Raw genomic sequence first — 22,802 nt, forward strand, 5'->3', positions numbered from 1 at the left:
AAATGTTGTCTTCGTTTGAATGGATTTCATTTCCAACTACATGTGGACTATAAATTGAATATTAATGATTTTATCCAAGAATCCGGTGTTGTAAAAATTCTTATGGCTCAGGGGACTATAACAGCTGAAGAAACCCCAACTCACGCAGTGATAAATTCTAGTCAGTACTATTGAGAAGCCCCAATTCAAGTTGTGATCAATCCAATCTGCAATTGGAGGTCTGGTCATTGTAAAAATGTAATTCATTGTTCATAAATTCTGGCAAGGTTAATGCACTTATTGTACATACTGTATATATTGTAAACTCTGTAAATAGCATAAGACAATTGTATTTAGTATTAAGTTAGTTTACTATAAGTTCCAATGTTTATATTTTTAATTCTTGACCTTAGGATTAATATAGGCTGAAGATGCCCATAACTAGGGCGAAACATGTCCCTAACTGGTGTGTTTCATTCATGTAGAATTTAACCACTAAAAATATATATTTGTATTGAAAAGGTGGACACAATAATTTTAATCTTGAAAGAGTTTACTTATAGTCATGGACCGGTCTCCGTTTCATACTTGTGTGTGTCGATGCATTCTTGCATTTTACGTGGATGTTCCCAACTCATATGACTATTGCTAACACTAAGATTTCTTGTTTGAAATAGATCTTTGCTTCCTTTGGACCCTGTCAATTTTTAGTGAGTGACAATGCCAGAGCTTTTACCTCTGTGCAGATACATAATTTCTGTTTTGATTTATCTATTTCTCATTTAACTGCTACCCTGTATTATCCAAGACCAAATTATGCTGAAAGAGGAAATCAGAATCTTAGATCTGCTCTTATTGCCTACCACTTTGCTGACCACAATAAGTGGGATTCATCGCTTAATTGGTTGTCATTTGCTTTCAATACTGCTGTCCATGAAAGTCATAAGCAAACTCCTGCTTCATTAATGCTAGCTTTTATGCCTAAATCTCCACTTTCAAATCTATGGTCCATTAACGATCTTCTTCCTGACGTCACCAATCCAGAAACGATCTGTGCTATTTGGCATCATGCGCGCAAAAATTTGAAGGTTGATTGCGCTGAAGTTTAACATAACTACAATCACGGGCGAAGATCGCACAATCTGCCTGTGGGTGATCAGGTATTTGTTAAGATCATCCTGTCAGTAGTGCTGCGGACCATGTTATTAGCAAGTTAGCCCCCAGATTTCAAGGTCCCTGCACAATTTTAAGATTTCTAACGCCAGTACCACTATTGGTAAGTGATCCTGAAAGGAAGAGGATTAGTAGAGTGTATTTGTCGCAAATTAAAATACCTTTGTTATGAAATGATACTTTAGTAACCATTTAAGTTTTAGTTATAAGAAATGTATTAGTTGTAAGAAATTGCAGAATCTTAATGCTGGCCAGCACATATGTATTATCCCTGTATCTTAATCATAAGTTATTTTGGTAATTTAGGAATAGGAATGGTCATTTATGACTATATAAAGGTATCCTCCTTGGGTATTTGTTTCTTTTAAGAGTAATGAATTTTGTGTAAAGATTACGTAAGATTTGCATTCACGTTCATAACTAGGGATTTATCTGTAAATTTTCCGGATTGGGGTAAACTACTATAGCTTTTGCATTTTTATCTTTTCTCTTGTTTTTCAAAATTATTTAATAGTGCTTGCCCTGGGAGTCTGATATCCCAAGTTCATAGTGTGGGAGTGGATCTCCCCATGTAGTTGTGTGGAGCCACCAGTTGGGTGAGTCTAGGTGAACATTAGTTTAAATTAAAATAGAAAACCACCCTTTAAAATCTTCAGTTGTCTTCAGTTTCCTTCAAGCTCTTCAGAATGGTCAGGCGATGGAGTTGCATCAAATATTATTCTTTCAGCTGCAGATTTGTTTATTTTACAGTGGCAGCGATAACTGGGTCCATCTGACAGAGAACCTACCGCGTCTGAGTGGAGGGCACATTGATTTTTGGTGGTTACCAGCCGATACTGGATCGAATGGCCAATCGTTCCTGGTGGCAGCAGTAGTGCTATACTGCACCACACTTTACAGCTTGATTAAGTCAGTCACTAGATAGGTGAGATGGCCCAAAGGTTTCCATCGCAATGGTTGGACTGAACATATATGGGAGTAGGCTGGTAGTTGGCCGGCATTAGCCATTTCCTAAAGCAGCGAGACCAGAGGTCAAACAGCAACTACTTCGATGCACTATGGATGTTCCTGTTGAGGACAGTGTCAAGACAGAAGTGTGGTGTGAAGTTTTTTTTTATTGAGCCTCGGTTCAATTTTAGAGAAGGGGAGGATGTGACAAACGTTGGGACTGCCGTGTGCAATAAACATTCCCAGGAAATGTTTAAAAATTATCTGTATAAAGTTTTATTTGTTTCAAATTCATGTTGATTGAAAAATCTTAATTATAATGATGTTTTTAGGCCTATAAAAAACACTGAACATTATGAAGAATATCTACATTGAAAAAAATTTTGGTGGTTAATGATATTTGTTTTAGAAAATCATGAACATTTAAGGATTAATTTTTCTGAAGATCTTGATGCAAAATTTTAAATTTTATAGAATGTATTGTGTAATTGTGGTTTAAAACTTGAACTTGTGAGGCAGGGTGTACTGCCACGTGCCATTTTTAGGAGTATTTTTCCAGTTGTTTCCTGTATTTTTCTGGTTCATTAGAAAGAATATTCTCTCAAAGCTTTCTGATAAGTCAGAATGAGAATGTTTCTAATTGGTGAATGTGGGTGTCAGGAGTAATGCGATTGGTCACCTGTGATCAAACGATTTCTGGTTTTGGGCTCCTCGTGAGAGCGAGGCAAACTGTCCGCATCTTTGATTTCTGACCACCCTTGCAGGCAGCCGCACATCTGCTTTCATCCCGCTTGGGATGCCAGCCCTTGGGGTAAGCGCTATGTTCTTGTTCTTAACTTAATTTAAATTCAGTGTAACCTTTTCCTTTTAGGAGTTTACCCCAGACATCAGCATTCACCAATATGTTCTTCGAAATGACTTAGCTGTACAGCTAGTCATTATTCTTTGGTTTTGGAGGCAATTCCCCCTTTTCTCTTTGTTTTATAAACTGTGTACTTGACATATTAATCTTAATTTTCCTCCAGAATTGCCTCCCATAGTTCAGTGTCCCCCGATGTATGCTAAATTATTATCTGCTCTATGCCAGAAGTTTTTTTGGTATGGGAGCAATTTAACTTAGCCCCTGCATCAAGCTTTATCATTACAATTTTAATTTAATAATGTAGTACACAATCTTGTAAGCCACTTTAATTTCTTTTGAATTAATTGCATTTCTTTGGTGGTTGTAATTGCTCCTGTTTCTAGTCTAATTTTGTTTTGTTTAATATGTATTTTGAATTACTTTTGCTGGTAACACATGCCAGCCAACTTACATTCATTGAAAATGTATTTACTTAGCCAACTTACTTACAGTGTAAATCTTTTTAATTTGTCATAATTTTTTAGGTTTTCATGTCATTCTGATCTTTATTTTGTTGCTAAAATTTTGATTTTAAAAGGTGACCCCCACCCTCTTTTCCTTCCCTACAACGACAAGTAACCATTCACCCTCTTGGGGGTCCTAGCCACCTTCCCACGTACTTCATTAGTTGTCATGTTGGTTTACCTGTTTGTTTTCACTTCTAGCAACTTGCATCCCCAAACCTTACGATATTTTTTATCTCTTTCGCTCCATTCTCATTATTATTTTATAATTATGTATTATCTTAATTTAATGTAACCTGTGACGAGGTTACATTAACTGTAAATAGTAGTTCAATAAACTTAGTGAATAGTAAAACACAGTACTTCTCTGTGTAGCAATTTTATTATCAAGGACTCTAAGAACCTGCCACAGTAATAACAGAAACATCATCTCAATTTTCTATCAAAAAGAGAAAGAAAGAGAACAGATAATTAAAAGAGAAAACAGCATGAGCATGACAGTACAAGAATATAAAATGCACACACTGACATATTTCCTTTGTCATTGAATTACATTAGAAAGCAGGATAGTGGGGGTAAGTTTTGTACACTTTCCTTCCACCTGAAAATTCACTAATATATTTCAATGTAATCTACATTTTTCCTTATAATAATGATGACAATGACAATGATGACTATGATGATGATGATCATGATGATGTGTTTGAAGCATTTAACTTACTCTTTCAAGGCGAGTTTGAAATGCCCCAAGTTTTCCAAAGATATATACTTCAGAACAATCCACGGGTGCTGCTCCAGGAAATTCTTTGTCAGCATCTTTCATCTGATGAAAGCAATCTGCATATTTCCTGTGAAGTCCAACACAGACCTGGGAAGAAAAATATCCATACACGTAAAAACTTTCCTCTTATTCGTTATGAAATAATTAATACTGTTATAGTCACAATTATTATTAAGTTGTGTTCCACAACACATTTCAGAACTTATACTCTATTGTCAGGTGGTGAAAGGGTGATGTTCAATTTATTGCATTCTTTCACACTGTGTGATACTGGTATAATTTTATGTGGCTACTGTATGCCTGCAAAATGTGGACACTAAATAAACATGAAACGAACCATTTTGAAGCCTTTGAGATGTGGTGCTGTTGCAGGATGATAAATGGGATGTGGAAAGATAAGATGTTATACACCAGAGTCCTAGACACTGTGAACCACCAGAATCAATCTTTTGCACCATCCGTAACTGTAACCTCTTTCGTTACACACAAACACAAATGAACAAGATGATAACAATAATAATAATAATAATAATAATTACGGCAGACTAAAAATGTTTAGACGTTATCAAAATATAAAAAACAAACGCACGTTTTGCACAAGAGAACAACAAACAGTAATGATCAGGTTGAGCAACATGACGGCTAAGGAAAGGATAGTGGAAAGTGGTGGGACCATACCCAGGCAGTGAAAAGGTATTGGCAGTACTGATGAAGTGAAATCAATGGTGATTCAGTTTAAAATACAGTTTACTTAATTCATAATATTGATGGAAATAACATAATTTGCAAAGGTGACCAAAATAATATTACACTAGGAAATCGCAAAATAATAATAACAATGATGAGAGATTACACCGATTGTAGAAATAACATAATCTGCAGATGTGACCAAAATAACATTACACAAGGGACTCGCAAAATAATAATAATAATAATAATAATAATAATAATAATAATAATAATAATAATAATAATAGATTACCCTGGATGAACAAATTTCTATGATGCTAATTTCTATTATTTCAAGAAGGAACATCACACTGAATGTGTAAATTTCACGGCACAAATATTAAGTTACTTACATTGCAAGAAAGAATATACACACACAAGGAAAGAACGGAAAACTCAACATTTTAAAAATTATCTTAGTACAGAGCTCTTTTAGGAGGCAGCCTTATCAAAAACACTTCTGAAAAATGTGCTCTTCCTAAATGAGAATATCCTAAGGTGAAGCGGATCTATGAGAGACAGTTCCGAGGGGAAAAATTTATGATTTACATTTACAACCAAAAAATGAATTGAACATTTTACATTTTAACACAATTCAAGAAAACAAAAGGAGAAGGGAACTGCCTCTTAACAAACATGATATGACTCGCCGCAAATGCTAAGTTATTTTAATTTAAATTTGGCGGCAGAGAGAGAAGTGGGTAAGCTCCGGCGTTAAAGAGAAATTAAACTGAACACTACATTTGAAGATTACTACCAGAAAACTGAAAAAACCAGATGCTTACCTTATAGGGGGGCCAAGAGACCCATCACCTCGAGGGGGCAACCTCTCTTGTCAATGGTCAAACCAACAAGACGGCTTGGATGCGCTTGGCTCTCACCAAGAGTCCCGCTGCCGGAAATGGTGAAATCGCGAAACAACCAGCGAGCGCCCCGCATATCTTGTGTTCGCCAATAGCAAATAGTCTTATTATGGCCAATGAGGGCTTCACAAAAAATTGCTGACAAAATAAAGCGTATAGCATCGAGAAATTTCCCAAATGACACAACCGGAAACTCCTCGAAGCATCCTACCCGATCTGACATGTGCACCACAGTATGTTGCACAAGTTTTTCATCTTACCTTTAACATTCCTAAGACCTAATAACATTTTTGATAATACCCCAATAATTTTGAAGAAGTATATAAAAAAGACAAAGCAACAAATAAACACATGAACATACAAGAATCACTATATCCTCTGAGTCCAAATAATATTTTACAATCACTACATCCTCCCTGCCCTCAACTTCGAGCATAGCTCGATAAAATTAATTTTATTACACTTCATTTAGCAGTCCACTTTCTGAAATACAACACTGTTGGAAAATATATTATTGATAAAATTTAGTGTCACTTTGATGTCTGCTGAAAAAAGTACAACACTGTGGAAAACAAAGCAAAGGTATCTTCTTGCACTGGATTTTCAGTTTGTTCTTTATTTACACGGTAGGATTTGCTACCATGTGACTGACGACTCGGCCGATGTCACCAGCCTCCACATTAATTCAATTCAAACTGGGTTCTCAAGCAAATAGTTGTGCGGTTCATCCATACTTTAAACCAACGAAATAGCAAAATAGAGCACAGTCTAGCACTACTGGCATTATTAGGACATCTGGCTGCTGTGTTGCGGTGTCGGTTGACAAGTCCAAAGCATATGATGTGCCCCATCAATAGGCACATCAAGAATTGTCTGATAGATATGCATCAGTGTTATCTGGATATCTGGTATGGGACAATGGTCACCAAAACATAGAAAGTGCCCCTCAACTAGGCACATTCTGTTGTCAGGTAGGAAACGGCTGCACTTAGGCTTTCACATGCATTAATTGAGCAGTAGATGGTTCAGAGGAACAAAAAGACAAAATAATAGCATTAAATTCAGTCATTTTATCTCTAACGATTGTCAAAGATGCGCACACTTCGTCTGTCGATAACTCGGGGATGGATATTGGTACATTAAGTGATTGTTTTAACAAGCTCGCGTCATCTCTAACCCTTCCTGTCAAATTCAATTTACGAATACAAAGTGCGTAAACTAATTCCTCCTTCCTCAAATGGAAAGGGACAGGGATAGCACAAGACATGTTGACCAAACAGCACTACGAGATAATACTTTAATTAAATTTTAGGTTATAATCACCATCAACTTCCCTTCTTCAGCAACCACGCTTTGTTACCATTATGTAACTTCTTTCATTACACAAAAACACAAATGAACAAGATGATGATGATGATGATGAAGAAGATAATAATAATAATAATAATAATAATAATAATAATAATAATAATAATAATAATAATAATAATAATAATAATAATAATAATAATAATAATAATTAAGGCAGACTAAATTGTTTGGACGCAATCAGAAATATAGAAAACAAATACACGTTTTGCACAAGAGAACAACACACAGTAATGATCAGGTTGAGCAACATGACAGCTAAGGAAAGGATAGAGGAAAGCGGTGGGACCATATCCAGGCGGTGAAAAGCTATTGGCAGTACTGATGAAGCGAAATGAATGGTGATTCAGTTTAAAATACAATTTACTTAATTAATAATATTGATAGAAATAACATAATTTGCAAAGGTGACCAAAATAATATTACACTAGGAAATCGCAAAATAATAATAACAGTGATGAGGGATTACACTGATCATAGAAATAACATAATCTGCAGATGTGACCAAAATAACATTACACAAGGGACTCCCGAAAAAAAAAAAAAAAGAAAATAATAATAATAATAATAATAATAATAATAATAATAATAATAATAATAATAATAATAATAATAATCGAGTACCCTGGATGTACAAACTTCTATGATGCTAATTTACATTATTTCAAGAAGGAACATCACACTGCATGTGTAAATTTCACGGCACAAATATTAAGTTACTTACATTGCAAGAAAGAATATACACACACAAGGAAATAAAGGAAAACTCAACATTTTAAAAAATTATCTTAGTATAGAGTCCTTTTAGGAGGCAGCCTTATCAAAAACACTTCTGAAAAAGGTGCTCGTCCTAAATGAGAATATCCTAAGATGAAGCGGATTTACGAGAGACAGCCCCGAGAGGCAAAATTTATGATTTACATTTACAACCAAAAAAGGAATTCAACATTTTACATTTTAACACAATTTAAGAAAACAAAAGGAAAAGAGAACTGCCTCTTAACAAACATGATATCACTCGCTGCAAATGCTAAGTTATTTTAATTTTAATTTGGTGACTGAGAGAAAAGCGGGTATGCTCTGCCGTTAAAGAGAAATTAAACTGAACACTACATTTGAAGATTACTACCAGAAAACTGAAAAAGCCAAGCGCTTACCTTATAGGGGGGCCAAGAGACCTGTCACCTGGAAGAGGCAACCTCTCCTGTCAATGGTCAAACCAACAAGACGGCTTGGATGCGCTTGGCTCTCACCAAGAGTCCCGCTGCCGGAAATGGTGAAATCGCGAAACAACCAGCGAGCGCCCCGCATATCTTGTGTTCGCCAATAGCAAATAGTCTTATGGCCAATGACAGCCCAACAAAAAATTGCTGACAAAATAAAGTGTATAGCATCGAGGAATTTCCCAACTGATGCAACTGGAAACTCCTCGAAGCATCCTACCCGATCTGACATGTGCACCACAGTATGTTGCACAAGTTTTTCATCTTACCTTTATCGTTCCTAAGACCTAATAACATATAACATATATAACATATATATAATAACAAATAATTTTGAAGAAGTATATAAAAAAAGACAAAGCAACAAATAAACACATGAACATACAAGAATCACTATATCCTCTGAGTCCAAATAAATATTTTACAATCACTGTATCTTTTAAGTCCAAACAAATATTTTACAATCACTACAGTAACCATCGTCTTGCATGATGGGGTCACACAATGCACCATTCAAATTTAATGAGAACTGTGGTAGAAAGCTTTACAGAAGGAAAACATCCATGAGAAAGACCTAGAAATACCTTCTTTAAACAAATTCTAATTGTCATGCAGGCACATAATTATGTTTCAATGAAGGAAGCAGCAGATGAGAGGAAAATTGGTAAATGTTTTAACTGATCAGTCTTAGGACCGTAAACCGATGATGATAACTGTTATCTCTGTCAAAGCTTAATTCAAATCTCAAATGATTAAAGTGTTCAACTATTTTTGTTCTTAGAGGTGGCTTACCTTGATATGTCATGCATTTACTTTTAGAATTAAGCATCTTTAATTTTTTCTAAGTATTTTTTTCATTGGAAAAAGCTCTTTTTCTGTATTGGCTACAGGCATTTTATCATTCACAAAGATGCACACACAAGATGCAGTCAATTGTGTACACTGTTTTATTTACAAATTATATGCACATTACACACACACATTAATGAACCACCGTCTTGAACTGAACTGGCACATTAGCATGTCAACCATCTACCAACACAACAAAATCACAACATGAGTTCACATACTTGACTCGACTAGCGACTTTCACTAACCACTCAACTCAACTTAAGACAGTCCTTTATATACATTGCCTGGCCAGGCTTATAGAAAAGTATGACACAACATGCTTTCTTGTATCTTCTCAAGTCCTTGCAAGAAATCAGCTTCATTTCCTGTATCAAATCCTATTTACAAAGACTTAATAACAATTAAAAGAAACCTTCCACCTTTTTGATACTTATATTTGCATTTAAGCAAATCAATTAATCATATACAGTACATATTTTGTTCCTGTTTATAACATCCTCGGCTGTTTTACATTGCTTAGGTGAATTCACTAAGTATTTATCTTTTTAATAAGATCTTAAACAGTGTAACCGTTACTTCAGCGGCCACACAAATACAGTAAAGAGGGGAAAATAAGTTCAATTATATGGTACCTAAGACACTACACACACAATAAAACATCTGATGAACTACGTGGCACTCCGCCGATAACAACACTCGTAAAAATCAGTAGGGGCAACTTGATGATAATAAACCAGGAATGTGGAAAGGTTACTGGGAAACCTTACGAAGGGCCATGGAGAGGCGAAGGTTGTGGTTTCAGAAAGGCCAGCAATGATCTCTGGTTTTCAAAATATTATTTACCAAATCGGCAGTACAAATTCCGAAACAAATTCAACTGTACACAAAATCTAGATACACACTACACATCATATGCATGTTCTTAGACAAACTACCGTATAGATATTCCTAAACAAGAGCTTTGCCTTAAGTTCAAAAGTTAAGCAAGTGCATCTCAGTACAAATCAAATTCCACAAATACAATATTGAAGGTAAGGGGAAGCATACAATACTATTACATTTTAGAGCGAAATTGAAATTTGTTTTTCACATGTGATCAAAGATTGGCGATTAGGGTAAACTCCTGTGATAGACTAACGAAAACTAAATGGAACTTAAAACCGGACAGAAAGAAACAGCGCTTACCCCAAGGCAGGCCATGCTGGTACCGAGGAGACATTCACGATGTCAAAACTTCAGGAGGCTCGGCAGGGCAAGACCAAGACGGCTATGAGATTTAAGACCTCAGACCTTTCACGAAATGCTGCCTAGCCCCTTTTAAAGGGGACCCTGGCCTCGGAGTAGCCAATCAAAACACAGGAGCTTGCCCGGATTGACCAATTACAACACTTACTTCAGTCGCGATGTTTAAATACTTTCTCGAATACATACGATTGAAAATCTTCCAATTCCAGAATAGTTAGAACATACTTTCTAGAATACATAACTAACAAAGGCCAACACACCCTGTTCTAAAATTCATGTGACAACTTTCTGGACAGTTCCAGTAAATATAGAAATAAAACCTACTAGTTACAAATACAATATGTACAATACAGTAGGTACTACTTAACAAGGTTTACAAATAAAACTTCTATAAACACTTTCCACTTCCAATATATTCTACACCTGTGTCAATCAGGTACCTTGTTTTTCTTAAATACTTTGTAAATTTAAAATAAATTAAAATAAATTTTAAAAAATGTGGATGGTTGAATGGGGTAGTGAAATGAGAGGGAAATGGATCTACTTATAGTTAGCCTATTTAAAAAAAACTATTTCTATTCATTTGAACAGATGTTGTAAAAAATGTTTCTAGCACTTTTATCGCTAAAATATTCCGCTTGTCTTCTAATAAAAAGTTTTTGAAAAAATAACTTTCCTTTGTCACTGTTCAGAATATTGATATGTATTCTCTTTATTTACTCACTTCAAGGTGGCTGCTCTTTGTTTTAAATTTAAAAGTGTCTCTTGAATTCGGTTAGTTCAGGAACCTTGAAGCTGATTGCTGCTTCGTTATTAATAAAACAGTCCCACAATTTGGAACAGGATTTTTGGTCAGCCTTAAAATAATAAACTCAGTTCATGAATTCAGATCACAGTCTCCATGACTCTCAATGCTCACCTTCAAGGCATCTAATAAAATCTATACTATAATAAATGCCCATGTTCCCACTAATGATAAAACCAACTCCTCAAAAGACCAGGAGGAAACAGGAGAATTTTGGGACCTATTGGACCAGACCATAGATAACATCCCCAAACACCATATAAAATTATTAATAGGCAACTTCAACGCTCAACTAGGCAGAGAAAGAAAATAGCGTGACACCATTGGAAAATGGCCAGCACACAAGAAAACAAATAAAAATAGAAAGACACTAGTTGACCTGTGTAGAAACCATAATTTAATCTCAAAATCTACATGTTTTAAGAGGAAACCTCAAAAATTCCAAATATGGAAACACCCTGACTACACCAAAGGAGAATGGCAACTGGATCACATCTGCATGGACAAATACCACCACAAAGAGATCTATAACGTCAAAGTCCTCCGAGGAATAGACACAGGTTCAGATCACTATGTAGTTAAAATTAAAATTAAACTCACTCCCCAGAGGAGACAACAAAAGCAAGCCCTTAAAACTAAAAGAAAAGTAGATCCTACCCAGTTAATCAACAACAAAAATTACCAGAAAGCAACTGAAAAAATAAAAAATCACAGATAAACTTGAAGACTTAGTACACAACCTTAAACAAATTGCAGAAGACCTGGCTCCAATTAAACCACGTAAAAAACACCAATGTTGGAACAGTGAATGTGATGAAATAGTGGAGAAAAGACATCAGGCATGGCTATTACATCAGTCCCAAAAAAACAGGAATATCCTATCAAAAGCTAGTAAAACAGAGAAAAGAAACTACCCAAGTCTTAAGAAGAATAAAAAGACAAGATCATAAGGACACCCTGCAGTTAACTGAAGAACAATTCAATAAAACTCAATCAAGGGATTACTACAAAACCTTCAGAAAGCAGCTCCAAAAATGTGAACCCCCGACCCTACTGATGAAGGATGAAGATGGTAAGCTGGCCCATAACAATAAAGACAATGCAGAAATTCTGGCTAAACATTTCAACAAGATTTTAAATTGTGAGTAACCTACAGAACTCCTTCATTTGGACAACAACACCCTGATAAAAACACCACCAGAGAACATCAATCCCCCCACAATAAAGGAAGTCTACGAAGCACTGAATAAATTAAAAAAATACAAAGCACCAGGAGAAGATCAGACCTTTGCGGAAATCTGGAAATATGCAGGAACATCAGCAAAAGTTGCCCTCCATCAACAACTTGTCTCTATCTGGATTAAAGAAGAACTACCATAACACTGGACAGCAGCCCTCATTCATCCACTGCACAAAAAAGGAGACAAAACCGACCCTAATAACTACAGGAGAATCTCGCTCCTAGACATAACATACAAAATCTTTTCAATAATCATCCTTAATAGGATAAGTTTACAACTTGAGAAAGAACTAGGAGAATATCAAGGAGGTTTCAGACCCTGGAGGAGCTGTCCTGATCAGATCATGAGTCTTAAGTTGATAATGGAGAAGAAACAGAGATATGGTGATAACATTTGTAGATTTCAAGAAAGCTTATGATTGCATCCATAGAGAAACTCTGTTTAAAATTTTAAGACACCTTGGACGACACCCCAAATTAATAAACATGATAAAATTGACTCTCACCAACACCAAATCAAAAGTGAGGTTTAGGGGTGAAACATCAGAGACATATGAAATTAAAACTGGACTACGGCAGGGAGATGGGCTCTCACCACTATTATTTAGCTGTGCTCTAGGAATGGTAATGAGGGAATGGTTTAGGAAATGTCCCCCCAAAATAAAGATTGGCCAAAAAATCAAAACAAATTGCCTGGGTTTTGCTGACGATTTAGCATTACTAACAGTGGACATAAAAGAAGCAAAAACCCAGATATCAGAACTTCAAAACATTACAAATAAAATTGGCCTCAAAATGTCATTTGAAAAAACAGAAATTATGCCTCAAAAACCAACACAGCTAAAAGAAGTCACCATAAATGGAAATAAAATCAAAATAGTAACTCAATTTAAATATCTTGGAGAAGTAATAACACATAACCTAAATGAAAAAATCTCAATCCAAATAAGAACAAATAGATTAGCTAAAGCACAGAAATTAACATGGAATATCTACAAAAAGAAATGTCTATCAATAAATACAAAAATAAAACACTACAGCACAGTTATAAAACCAGAAGCTACATATGCAGCAGAAACACTCTTTTACCTGAATAAACAATCAAAGACTGACAAGACTTCAGAAAATTGAAAGGAGGATTGGAAAAACCTGCATCAACGAAAATTATCAGAAAGATGGACAGTGGCGGTTAATACTTAACAAAGTCGTGTACAAAGAGCTAGAACCCATTACAGATACTATGCGTAAGAGGAGACTGGGATTCTTTGGACATATCCTGAGGATGCAGGATTTGAGACTTCTGAAACAACTAGTACAACACAATCTCGTCTCAAAAAATACCACAACAGGATGTAAATGGATCAGAGCAGTAAGAGAGGATCTGAAAGAAATAGGCCTTACAACAGAAGACACCACAAATAAGATAAAATTGAATACAAAACTCAAGAATACAAACCTCCGCTCTACCCTTACACAAAACAAACCAACAACACGCACATTTTCAACTGAGGAAAGGACACGAAGATCGGAGCGTCTAAAGAAGTACTGGGGGGACTGCAAAGCCCAAACAATCCCTTCAAAGACACCTGAATGACGGACTGACTAAAGTGATCCTATGTGGTCATGAAAGAAGAAGAAGAAGAAGATAGCCTCCCCACAATTTTGTTGTTGTCAAAATCCACTCCTACTGTGTCCTTGGAGGAGCTATGGCTGAAGCAGCATTCCATCTTCTTTACCATATTTTGGAACAGGTGGTCTCTTCTTCGAATCTCTTGTACTATCTCCTTGGTGATCCATGGCGATTTCTGTTTGCTGATTATATTTACTATTGGTGTGGTTTCTTCTACGCATTGGAAGAAAATTTTCTTCCAGTTTTGCCATATCTTGTTAATGTCTATATATTGCCCATGAATTTTGGGTGAGAACAGGGAAGCAGTTTGATAGTAACGTATGTAGATCGTTTCAGTTTGTTTGGGAAAAATTATAGGCTGTTCTGGTATAGAGTTCAAGGATGGCATTGTATGGGTCAGTGTTGCAAGAATTGCCTGATGGTCACAAAACCCAAGAATAATATTAAGGGATTGGAGGGATTGGGGTATGTTACTTAGGAAAAAATATAAATGGAGCATGCCGTTTGCATAATATGCATTGCTTTGAATATTAACTGATGAGGGAATAAATCATAAAAAAGCAGAAAAGAATCTACTGCCGAGGGAGTTATTTGGAATAGGGACAGCATTTCTGGACCATATAATTTCTAAGTTCAAATCACCAACAATATAAATGGCATTGTATTTTTGTTGTATATATTGCACATGCTTGAGGGAGAGGATTAGTTCATTGTTCATCTCTGGGGACAATTTAGGGGTGTGACAAATTGATCCAAAACAGAATTTTTTATTCGTTGCATGACACTTCTACCCACAACGTTACATCTGTTGTCTCCAGGTGATGAACTCTATTCAGGTGACATTCTGACTTTACTGTTATTATTAGCACTCCTCCTGCAGAGCCGTAGGACCAGTCCTTACATAACAATATCGAAACACTTCTGAGTTATTAATTTTACTGGACAACCACATCTCACTGATACATGAAGATGGCTGGGTCAAAGCTTTGAAGCAATGCGTGAATATTTTGTAGCCGTCCAGGTCACATAATACTGTGCACATTGAATTACAGACTATGAATCTCATGTTAGATCTGTATTGACCGTTGAACTTCTTACAAGATTTTTATAATATTGACTAGGAAGATATCAACTTCATTCTGTACAATTTTGTAAGATGTGCACATTGAAGGCAAAAAGTTATAGATATTAATTACATATTTACATTTATAATTATTCACTAAGCCACTGGTCATATCACTGGTTATTGTAAAAAATGAGCATGATAATGATGTCATTTCCCACTGCCAGCATAACCATGTCTGGGAACCCTTCTTTATTTTTCTGAAGTCAGACATTGAGAATTTTGGACAGATTCTATGACCATTTAGTAAGCAGTTATTACAGTGGAAAAATAATTGCTTCCTCCTACCACTATTTCCACAAATTGTGCAGTATTGAGGTCAGAGGTTCAGTTCAATGTCCCCACTTAGGGTCATCGCCAAGCACCACAGTGGCCGATCAGGAAAAGGCCATCTGACAACACCGCTCTCATCCCTTTGCTGTAGCTAACCTATGACTGCCAGCCCAGACTTTCAGCACTGCACCATGATAAACAGTTAAGTGTATATTTTTCACTCACCAATACTTTTTCGAATAGAATTATGTTTCAAAGTGTGACCAAAATTGGGACGGCTGGGGGGAAGTCATCAAAATCTCTTTGTTGTATTTAAACTCATCTATTTTTCTAAAAGAAATGAATTATGTTATATAACATAGCTAATACTTTGGACATTTGAGAATTGGACCTATTACTTTGAAAAATTTATTTATTGTTCTGGAAAAATTATGACCATTTTGAAAATTATTTCTATAAGATATTTGTTTTGGAAGAATTAGGTTTTTGGACTTACAAAGAATAACTATTTTGGAAAGGAAGGTGGTTGTACAAAATTATTATTCACTTTTGTTGTATCTGGTATTTGCAAGCTTTAATATTTTACTTTGAAACAGATACCGCCACGTGCCATTAGTGGCAAAATTAATGTTGCATCAAGCAATTTTCTTGAATTTGCATCAGCTAGAATGTAGAGAATGAATGAATACCAACTGCCCCTCTGCTTAGAATTTGGTGATTTCGAAAAGGCATTTGATTCTGTTAGCCACTCATCTATCCTTTTGGCATTAGTTGAACAGGGATTAGAAGCAGTCTACATCAACATACTTAAGGACATATACAAATCATCTTCTGCCTTTGTTAGTGTCAGTGAAACAACTGAAGGTTTTTCACATTCAGCGTGGTGTAAAACAAGGTGACCCCATCTCACCAAAGCTCTTCTCTGCAGTCTTAGAAAGGGCAATGTCCAAAATTCAACGGAAAAATTGAGTCATCAGAATCAATGGGAGGAGGCTGAATCACTTGAGATTTGCAGACGATACAGTATTGTTGGCTAACGATAAGGAAGAACTGCAATCACAAGTACACGATCTTGTACTTATTTGTCAGCAAGTAGGCCTCAAGATTAATCTGTCCAAGACAAAGATCATGCATAACAAGTGGGCAACTTCAGAAAAAAAGGAAGTGATAGAAGGAATAACTATTGAAAATGTTAGTGAATACATCTACCTTGGCCAACAAATCTACATGAAAGGAGATATGTCAATAAATTTTCCGAAGAATCAAGTTAGGATGGCAGGCATTTGGACAATATTCAACCGTCTTCAAATCCAACATGTCAGTAAACCTAAAGAAGCAAGTTCATGACCAATGCATTCTACCTGTCATGACCTATGCCTGTGTGACCTGGACAATGAATGAGTTCATTAAACGGAAACTAAGAACTGCCCAGAGAGGAATGGGGAGGTCTATGCTTGGGTTTACCAGAAGAGAGAGAAAGAGGGCCCATGACATAAGAGCAGTAACAAATGTCGTTGACATCATAACGAGAATTTCTACCTTTAAGTGGCAATGGGCAGGACATGTTGGCTCAAAGAAGGGATGACAGATGGACCAAGGTTGTTCTCAAATGGAGCCCAGGAGATAAACTGAGACCACGAGGAAGGCCACCGGATCGCTGAGACAAAAACATCCGCGAAATCACCAGAGTTAATAGGCAAAACATTGCTCAAGTTCGTTGGAAGAGGAGCAAACTCCTAAATATCTAAGTTCCAGACTTCAAGAGGCCATATCAGTTATTGATAGAACTGGCTGATTGTGATTGTGATTATTGTTGAATGTGAAAGTCGGGAGTAAATTCGATTGCCTGATTGGTCACCCCGGGAGTTGCACCATTTCTGGCCTCTTGTTCCTCTGTGGGAGCGAAGCTTGCTTGAGTGTCTTTTGCAAGTGACCAGCCTAGAGGGCGGATGTGCTTCAGTTTCCGCCCCATCATGGGATACCTACCTCGGGGTAAGCACTGCTTCTTCTTGCTATCTGGACTTATTCTAATTTAAATGTAAATTTTTCTTTCACGTAGGAGTTTACCCTCGATATTCACATTCGCCATTTAATCATCAAAATGACTTAGCTGTTCAGCTAAGCATCCCATTTTTAATTTCGGAGGCAATTCCCTTTTCCTTTTATTTAAAGAAATATGTAATTAAGATGTCATAACCTTTGCTCGGATTTGCCACCGGTAGTTCAGCGTCTTAATTCACATCCCGAAAACCGATGTTTCTTGCTGCAAGTGTTTTAGGTGAGAATAGTAGATTTCGGTGCCTCTGTATTAAGTTTATTTAATCTCCCCCTTTCTTTTCTGTGTTAATATCTTTTCATGTCCCTTTCTTTAATTTCATTTAGTCATAAGGGATTAGCCCTTTACATTCATATAATGTTATGTCTACTTTCCTTTCTTGAAAAGTGTTTTGAAATTGCCATCGCTTGTAATATATCTTACATAAAATCAGTTTCATGGTCCGTATCGCACTTCAATAGATTCACAATTAAGTATTTATTATTTTCCACCTAGTCGATACAATGATTGCTAAAGGCAATTTAATGGTTAAAAGTGGTACATGTTTCGTATTATTTTATCAACATCTTGAGCCACATAACACTGTTTAGATGAAAAATATAAAAAATTGACAAAGTAATGCTTAAGAGGAAGTGTCCTTAAAATTAACATAAGATTGACAACATTATAACAAACAAAAAACTCAAGAGAAAAATATAAATTATTTCTACAATTGAAAGCAGTCATCAAGGAAACACTTGTACAATATTCCAAAGAGAATATGTCCTAAATGAATATTCTTTTCTTAATAATTCATGAAAAAAAGGTCAATTTATAAATTATAAATTATACAGTTTATAAGTAATTGTCGAAATGAATAAAACCAAATATCACAATGTGGTTCTTATTATTAACGCAGATGAAAAATATAACTAATTCCTAGTTGTCAATTCTTATTAAGCCTGCTTTCCTTTGGAACAGTAACTTCTGTCATTCTTTCACAGTCTTGTGTCTGGTGTAATACTGATAATGCGTTCTTCCTTGCTCTTGCACCTGAGGAGGTAGAGGAGCGGGGGATATAGGTGTGTCAAGAACCTCCTTGCTGCCACCTATAGCTTCAACTGAGGAGGAATAAGTTGTAAGGCTATCTGTAGGTGGAGAAATTCCAATTCTTTTTTCGTGATCTTTCTCAAGCATTTTCAAATATACTAGAATTTGATAATATAAAGGATTCTTATATTCTACAGCCAAATCTGAAAGGAATAAAGAACTGGACAACAAACCCTCTTCAATGGTTTCAACAATAACATGATTGATAAAATAATTAATAAATTTTCGGAGAAGCAGCATTCCAAATTAGCAATCGAACCTAGTAAAACTGAAAAATACATCAAGTTCACATATAATAATCCAAACATACACGTAATAACAAATTTATTTAAGAGAAAAAATTTCAAAATTGCATTTTCCACCAATAACAACATGAAACATAGTATTTTCAACCATGATACAATAAATCTCTCAGAAAAAGATAAATTTTTTGATTCGGGAATATATAAACTCACATGCTTTGAATGCAAGAATACATACATAGGACAATTTGGCCGCAATTTTAAAGTTAGATATTTGGAACATGTGAATGCTAAAAAACATAGAAGATTCTCAGCTATGGGATCACACATGACTGCCACAGGTCATAAATTTACCAACATAGAACAAGACCTTACCATCATAAAGAAATTAAAGAAGGGCAGCTTAATGAAAACATATGAAGATCTATACATTCATCTAGACCAACTTATAAAGAAAAATGATAACCTTAATGAGGCTGTAGAATATAAGAATCCTTTATATTATCAAATTCTAGTATATTTGAAAATGCTTGAGAAAGAAAAGAATTGGAATTTCTCCACCTACATATAGCCCTACAACTTATTCCTCCTCAGTTGAAGCTATAGGTGGCAGCAAGGAGGTTCTTGACACACCTATATCCCCCGCTCCTCCACCTCCTCAGGTGCAAGAGCAAGGAAGAACGCATCATCAGTATTACACCAGACACAAGACTGTGAAAGAATGACAGAAGTTACTGTTCCAAAGGAAAGCAGGCTTAATAAGAATTGACAACTAGGAATTATATTTTTCATCTGCATTAATAATAAGAACCACATTGTGATATTTGGTTTTATTCATTTCGACAATTACTTATAAACTGTATAATTTATAAACTGAACTTTTTTTCATGAATTATTAAGAAAAAAATATTCATTTAGGACATATTCTCTTTGGAATATTGTACAAGTGTTTCCTTGATGACTGCTTTCAATTGTAGAAATAATTTATATATTTTCTCTTGAGTTTTTTGTTTGTTTTAATGTTGTCAATCTTATGTTAATTTTAAGGACACTTCCTCTTAAGCATTACTTTGTCAATTTTTTATGTTTTTCATCTAAACAGTGTTATGTGGCTGAAGATGTTGATAAAATAATACGAAACATGTACCACTTTTAACCATTAAATTGCCTTAAGCAATCATTGTATCGACTAGGTGGAAAATAATAAATACTTAATTGTGAATGTAATATATCTCTCAAAATTTACCTTCATTTGTAAATGAGTTTGTTAATTTCATTATTCTTGTTTGTTTTGATTTTGTTCATCCCTTTTAATCGCTGATTTGTTAGTTCATTTAATTGAAATTTTTATGGGTGATTTCTATCTATGTTTCTTTCCCTACAACGCAAACATTATCATCCACCTTTTAGGGATCCATGCTGCTTCCCACATCGTTTATAGTTGTCATGTTTGTCAACCTGTTTATTTACATGTAACACAGTTTTGAGTCAGTGAACTTCGCGAGTGTCATAACTGTTTTTGCTTTTTAAATTCTTAAGATCCATTATTATTATTATTATTATTATTATTATTATTATTATTATTATTATTATTATTATTATTATTATTATATATAATTCGCTGGGGCCATCAAGGACCACGTTAAGTCTTGTTGCATTTGACACTGAACTTGGCCTTCTTTAGAGCCCAAATTTCCCTCATTCTTTGTGAGTGGGACTGCTTACGCTCCACTGTCCAAGGACCACCGTGTCTTCTCTTCGGTTGCTCGTCTCGGTTTAGCCCGTTCGTCAATATTTCCTTGCGGAAGAGATCTCTATTGAGGGCGTCTTCAGCTGAGATATGTAGCATTTGCAGGTCTTCTTTGGTATTTCTAAACCAGGGAATTGTGGTTTTGGGGTTTGAATCAAAAAAGTGAAAGATTTCTTTAGTTAACTTACTTCTATCCATTCTTTTCAGATGACCATAAAAGCGTGCCCGTCTTTTTCTGATTGTGTCGGTAATTTTCTCTATTTTGCTGTAGACTCTCTTGTTGGATCTCTTTTGATGGATTCCATTTCTGTACTTTGATCCCAAGATTCCTCTCACAATTTTGCGTTCTCTTTTCTCCAGTTCTTCAAGGAGTCCTTTGTTGGCTTTTAGAGACAGGGTTTCGGCTGCATATAGAACTACTGGCTTCAGAACTGTTTCATAGTGATGTATCTTGGTGTTTTGGGAAAGGCATTTTTTGTTGTAGATTGTGCGGGATGTTTGGTAGGCTATTTCCAGTTTGCGTACTTGCTCCTAAAGTGCTTCTTTGTCCAGTCCATTTTTCATGATGATCTCACCCAGGTATTTGAATTTGTCTACTCGGGTGATGTCCCCGTATTTTGTATGAAGTTTTGGTGAAGCCTCTTTGATGTTAGTCATTACTTCTGTTTTCTCAAACGATATCTGCAAACCAGTATGTTCAGCAATTTCCTTTAAAATTTCAACTTGAGCTCTAGCGGTTTCTATGTCGTTTGAGAGAACAGCAATATCATCGGCAAATGCTAAGCAGTCTGTTGCGATCCCCTTGGATTTGGTTCCTATTCTCAATGGACTGTAGTTGGTTTCCTGTAATCTCACCCGCCAGGTTCTGATGATCTTTTCAAGAACACAGTTGAAGAGTATCGGGGATAGCCCATCACCTTGTCGGACTCCTGTTTTGATGTCAAAGGAATGCGAGAGACATCCGTGGAACTTCACCTTGGATTTTGTATCGGTCAGGGTGGCTCTAATTAATGCCAGCAGTTTCAAATCAACTCCAAATTCATTTAAGATGTTTAGCAGGACTTCCCGGTCAATGGAATCGTACGCTTTCTTAAAGTCCACAAAGACAGACACATACTGCTTGGACCTTAGTGTACAATATCTGATGATCGTTTTGAGATTTTGAATCTGTTCAGCTGTTGAGCGACCTTTTCTGAACCCTCCTTGGTATTCACCTATTTGATGTTCGACTTGTGCTTCCAAACGCTCCAGGATGGCAAGTGATAGAATTTTGTAAGTCACGGGTAGCAAAGATATTCCTCTGTAGTTGTTGATGTTCTTCATGCTGCCTTTTTTGTGTAATGGATGGATCAAAGCTATTTTCCAATCTTCGGGTAGGGTCTCCTTGTTCCAAATTTCTTCTATTTGCTTTTGCAAGATATCAAGTGATTCCTCTGGGGCATATTTCCATAGTTCTGCTACTACTGAGTCTTCCCCCGGCGCTTTGTTATTTTTGAGATGGGCAATGTGGCGCTTGATTTCATCTCTGTCGGGTGGTCTGGAATCTGGGTACCTGAGTAAGGGTTCCTTGGTCTCAATGGTGCTTTGCGGTTTAGAGCAATTAAGTAAATTCTTGAAGTAATCTGCCAGAATGCTGCAATTTTCTTCACTTGACGTCGCCAGTGTGCCGTCCTTTCACTCAAAGCATAGAGATGCTGGTTTATAGCCAGTGAGTTTGCGTTTGAAGGCTCTGTAGTACTCTCTGCTTTTATTCTTTCTAAAGTTTTGTTCTATCTTTTCAATGAGAGATTTTTCGTATTTACGTTTCTCAGTTCTGAACACCCTAGCTGCTTGGGCACGTTGGATTTTGTAGGTTTCCCAATCATTTTCTGATTTCGTAGAGTAGTACTGTTTCCACGCATTGAGTCTTTCTTGGAGGACTGATTCGCAGGTATTATTCCACCAGGCATGCTTTTTGCTTCTCTTGATTTCTGCAACGTCTTTGGCGGCCTCAACAAGGAGACTTTTGGCGTTGTTAAAGTCACAGTCATTTGGTCTAGCCTTCTCCTGGAACTCCTTGACCCTTTGC

General features: G+C 36.0%; 1 protein-coding gene across 1 annotated transcript in view; it reads right to left on the reverse strand.

Moving 5' to 3' along the window:
- The window catches only part of LOC136877292 (dynein axonemal heavy chain 5), a 363,203-nt gene that overhangs the window by 14,505 nt on the left and 325,896 nt on the right, over positions 1-22,802 (reverse strand). Inside the window, exon 12 of the mRNA XM_067151223.1 lies at positions 4,187-4,333. Coding sequence (XP_067007324.1) covers positions 4,187-4,333 — 147 coding nt within the window. The remainder of the gene's footprint in view (positions 1-4,186; positions 4,334-22,802) is intronic.

Source organism: Anabrus simplex, chromosome 7 (assembly GCF_040414725.1).
Source record: "Anabrus simplex isolate iqAnaSimp1 chromosome 7, ASM4041472v1, whole genome shotgun sequence".
Classification (NCBI taxonomy): Eukaryota; Metazoa; Arthropoda; class Insecta; order Orthoptera; family Tettigoniidae; genus Anabrus; species Anabrus simplex.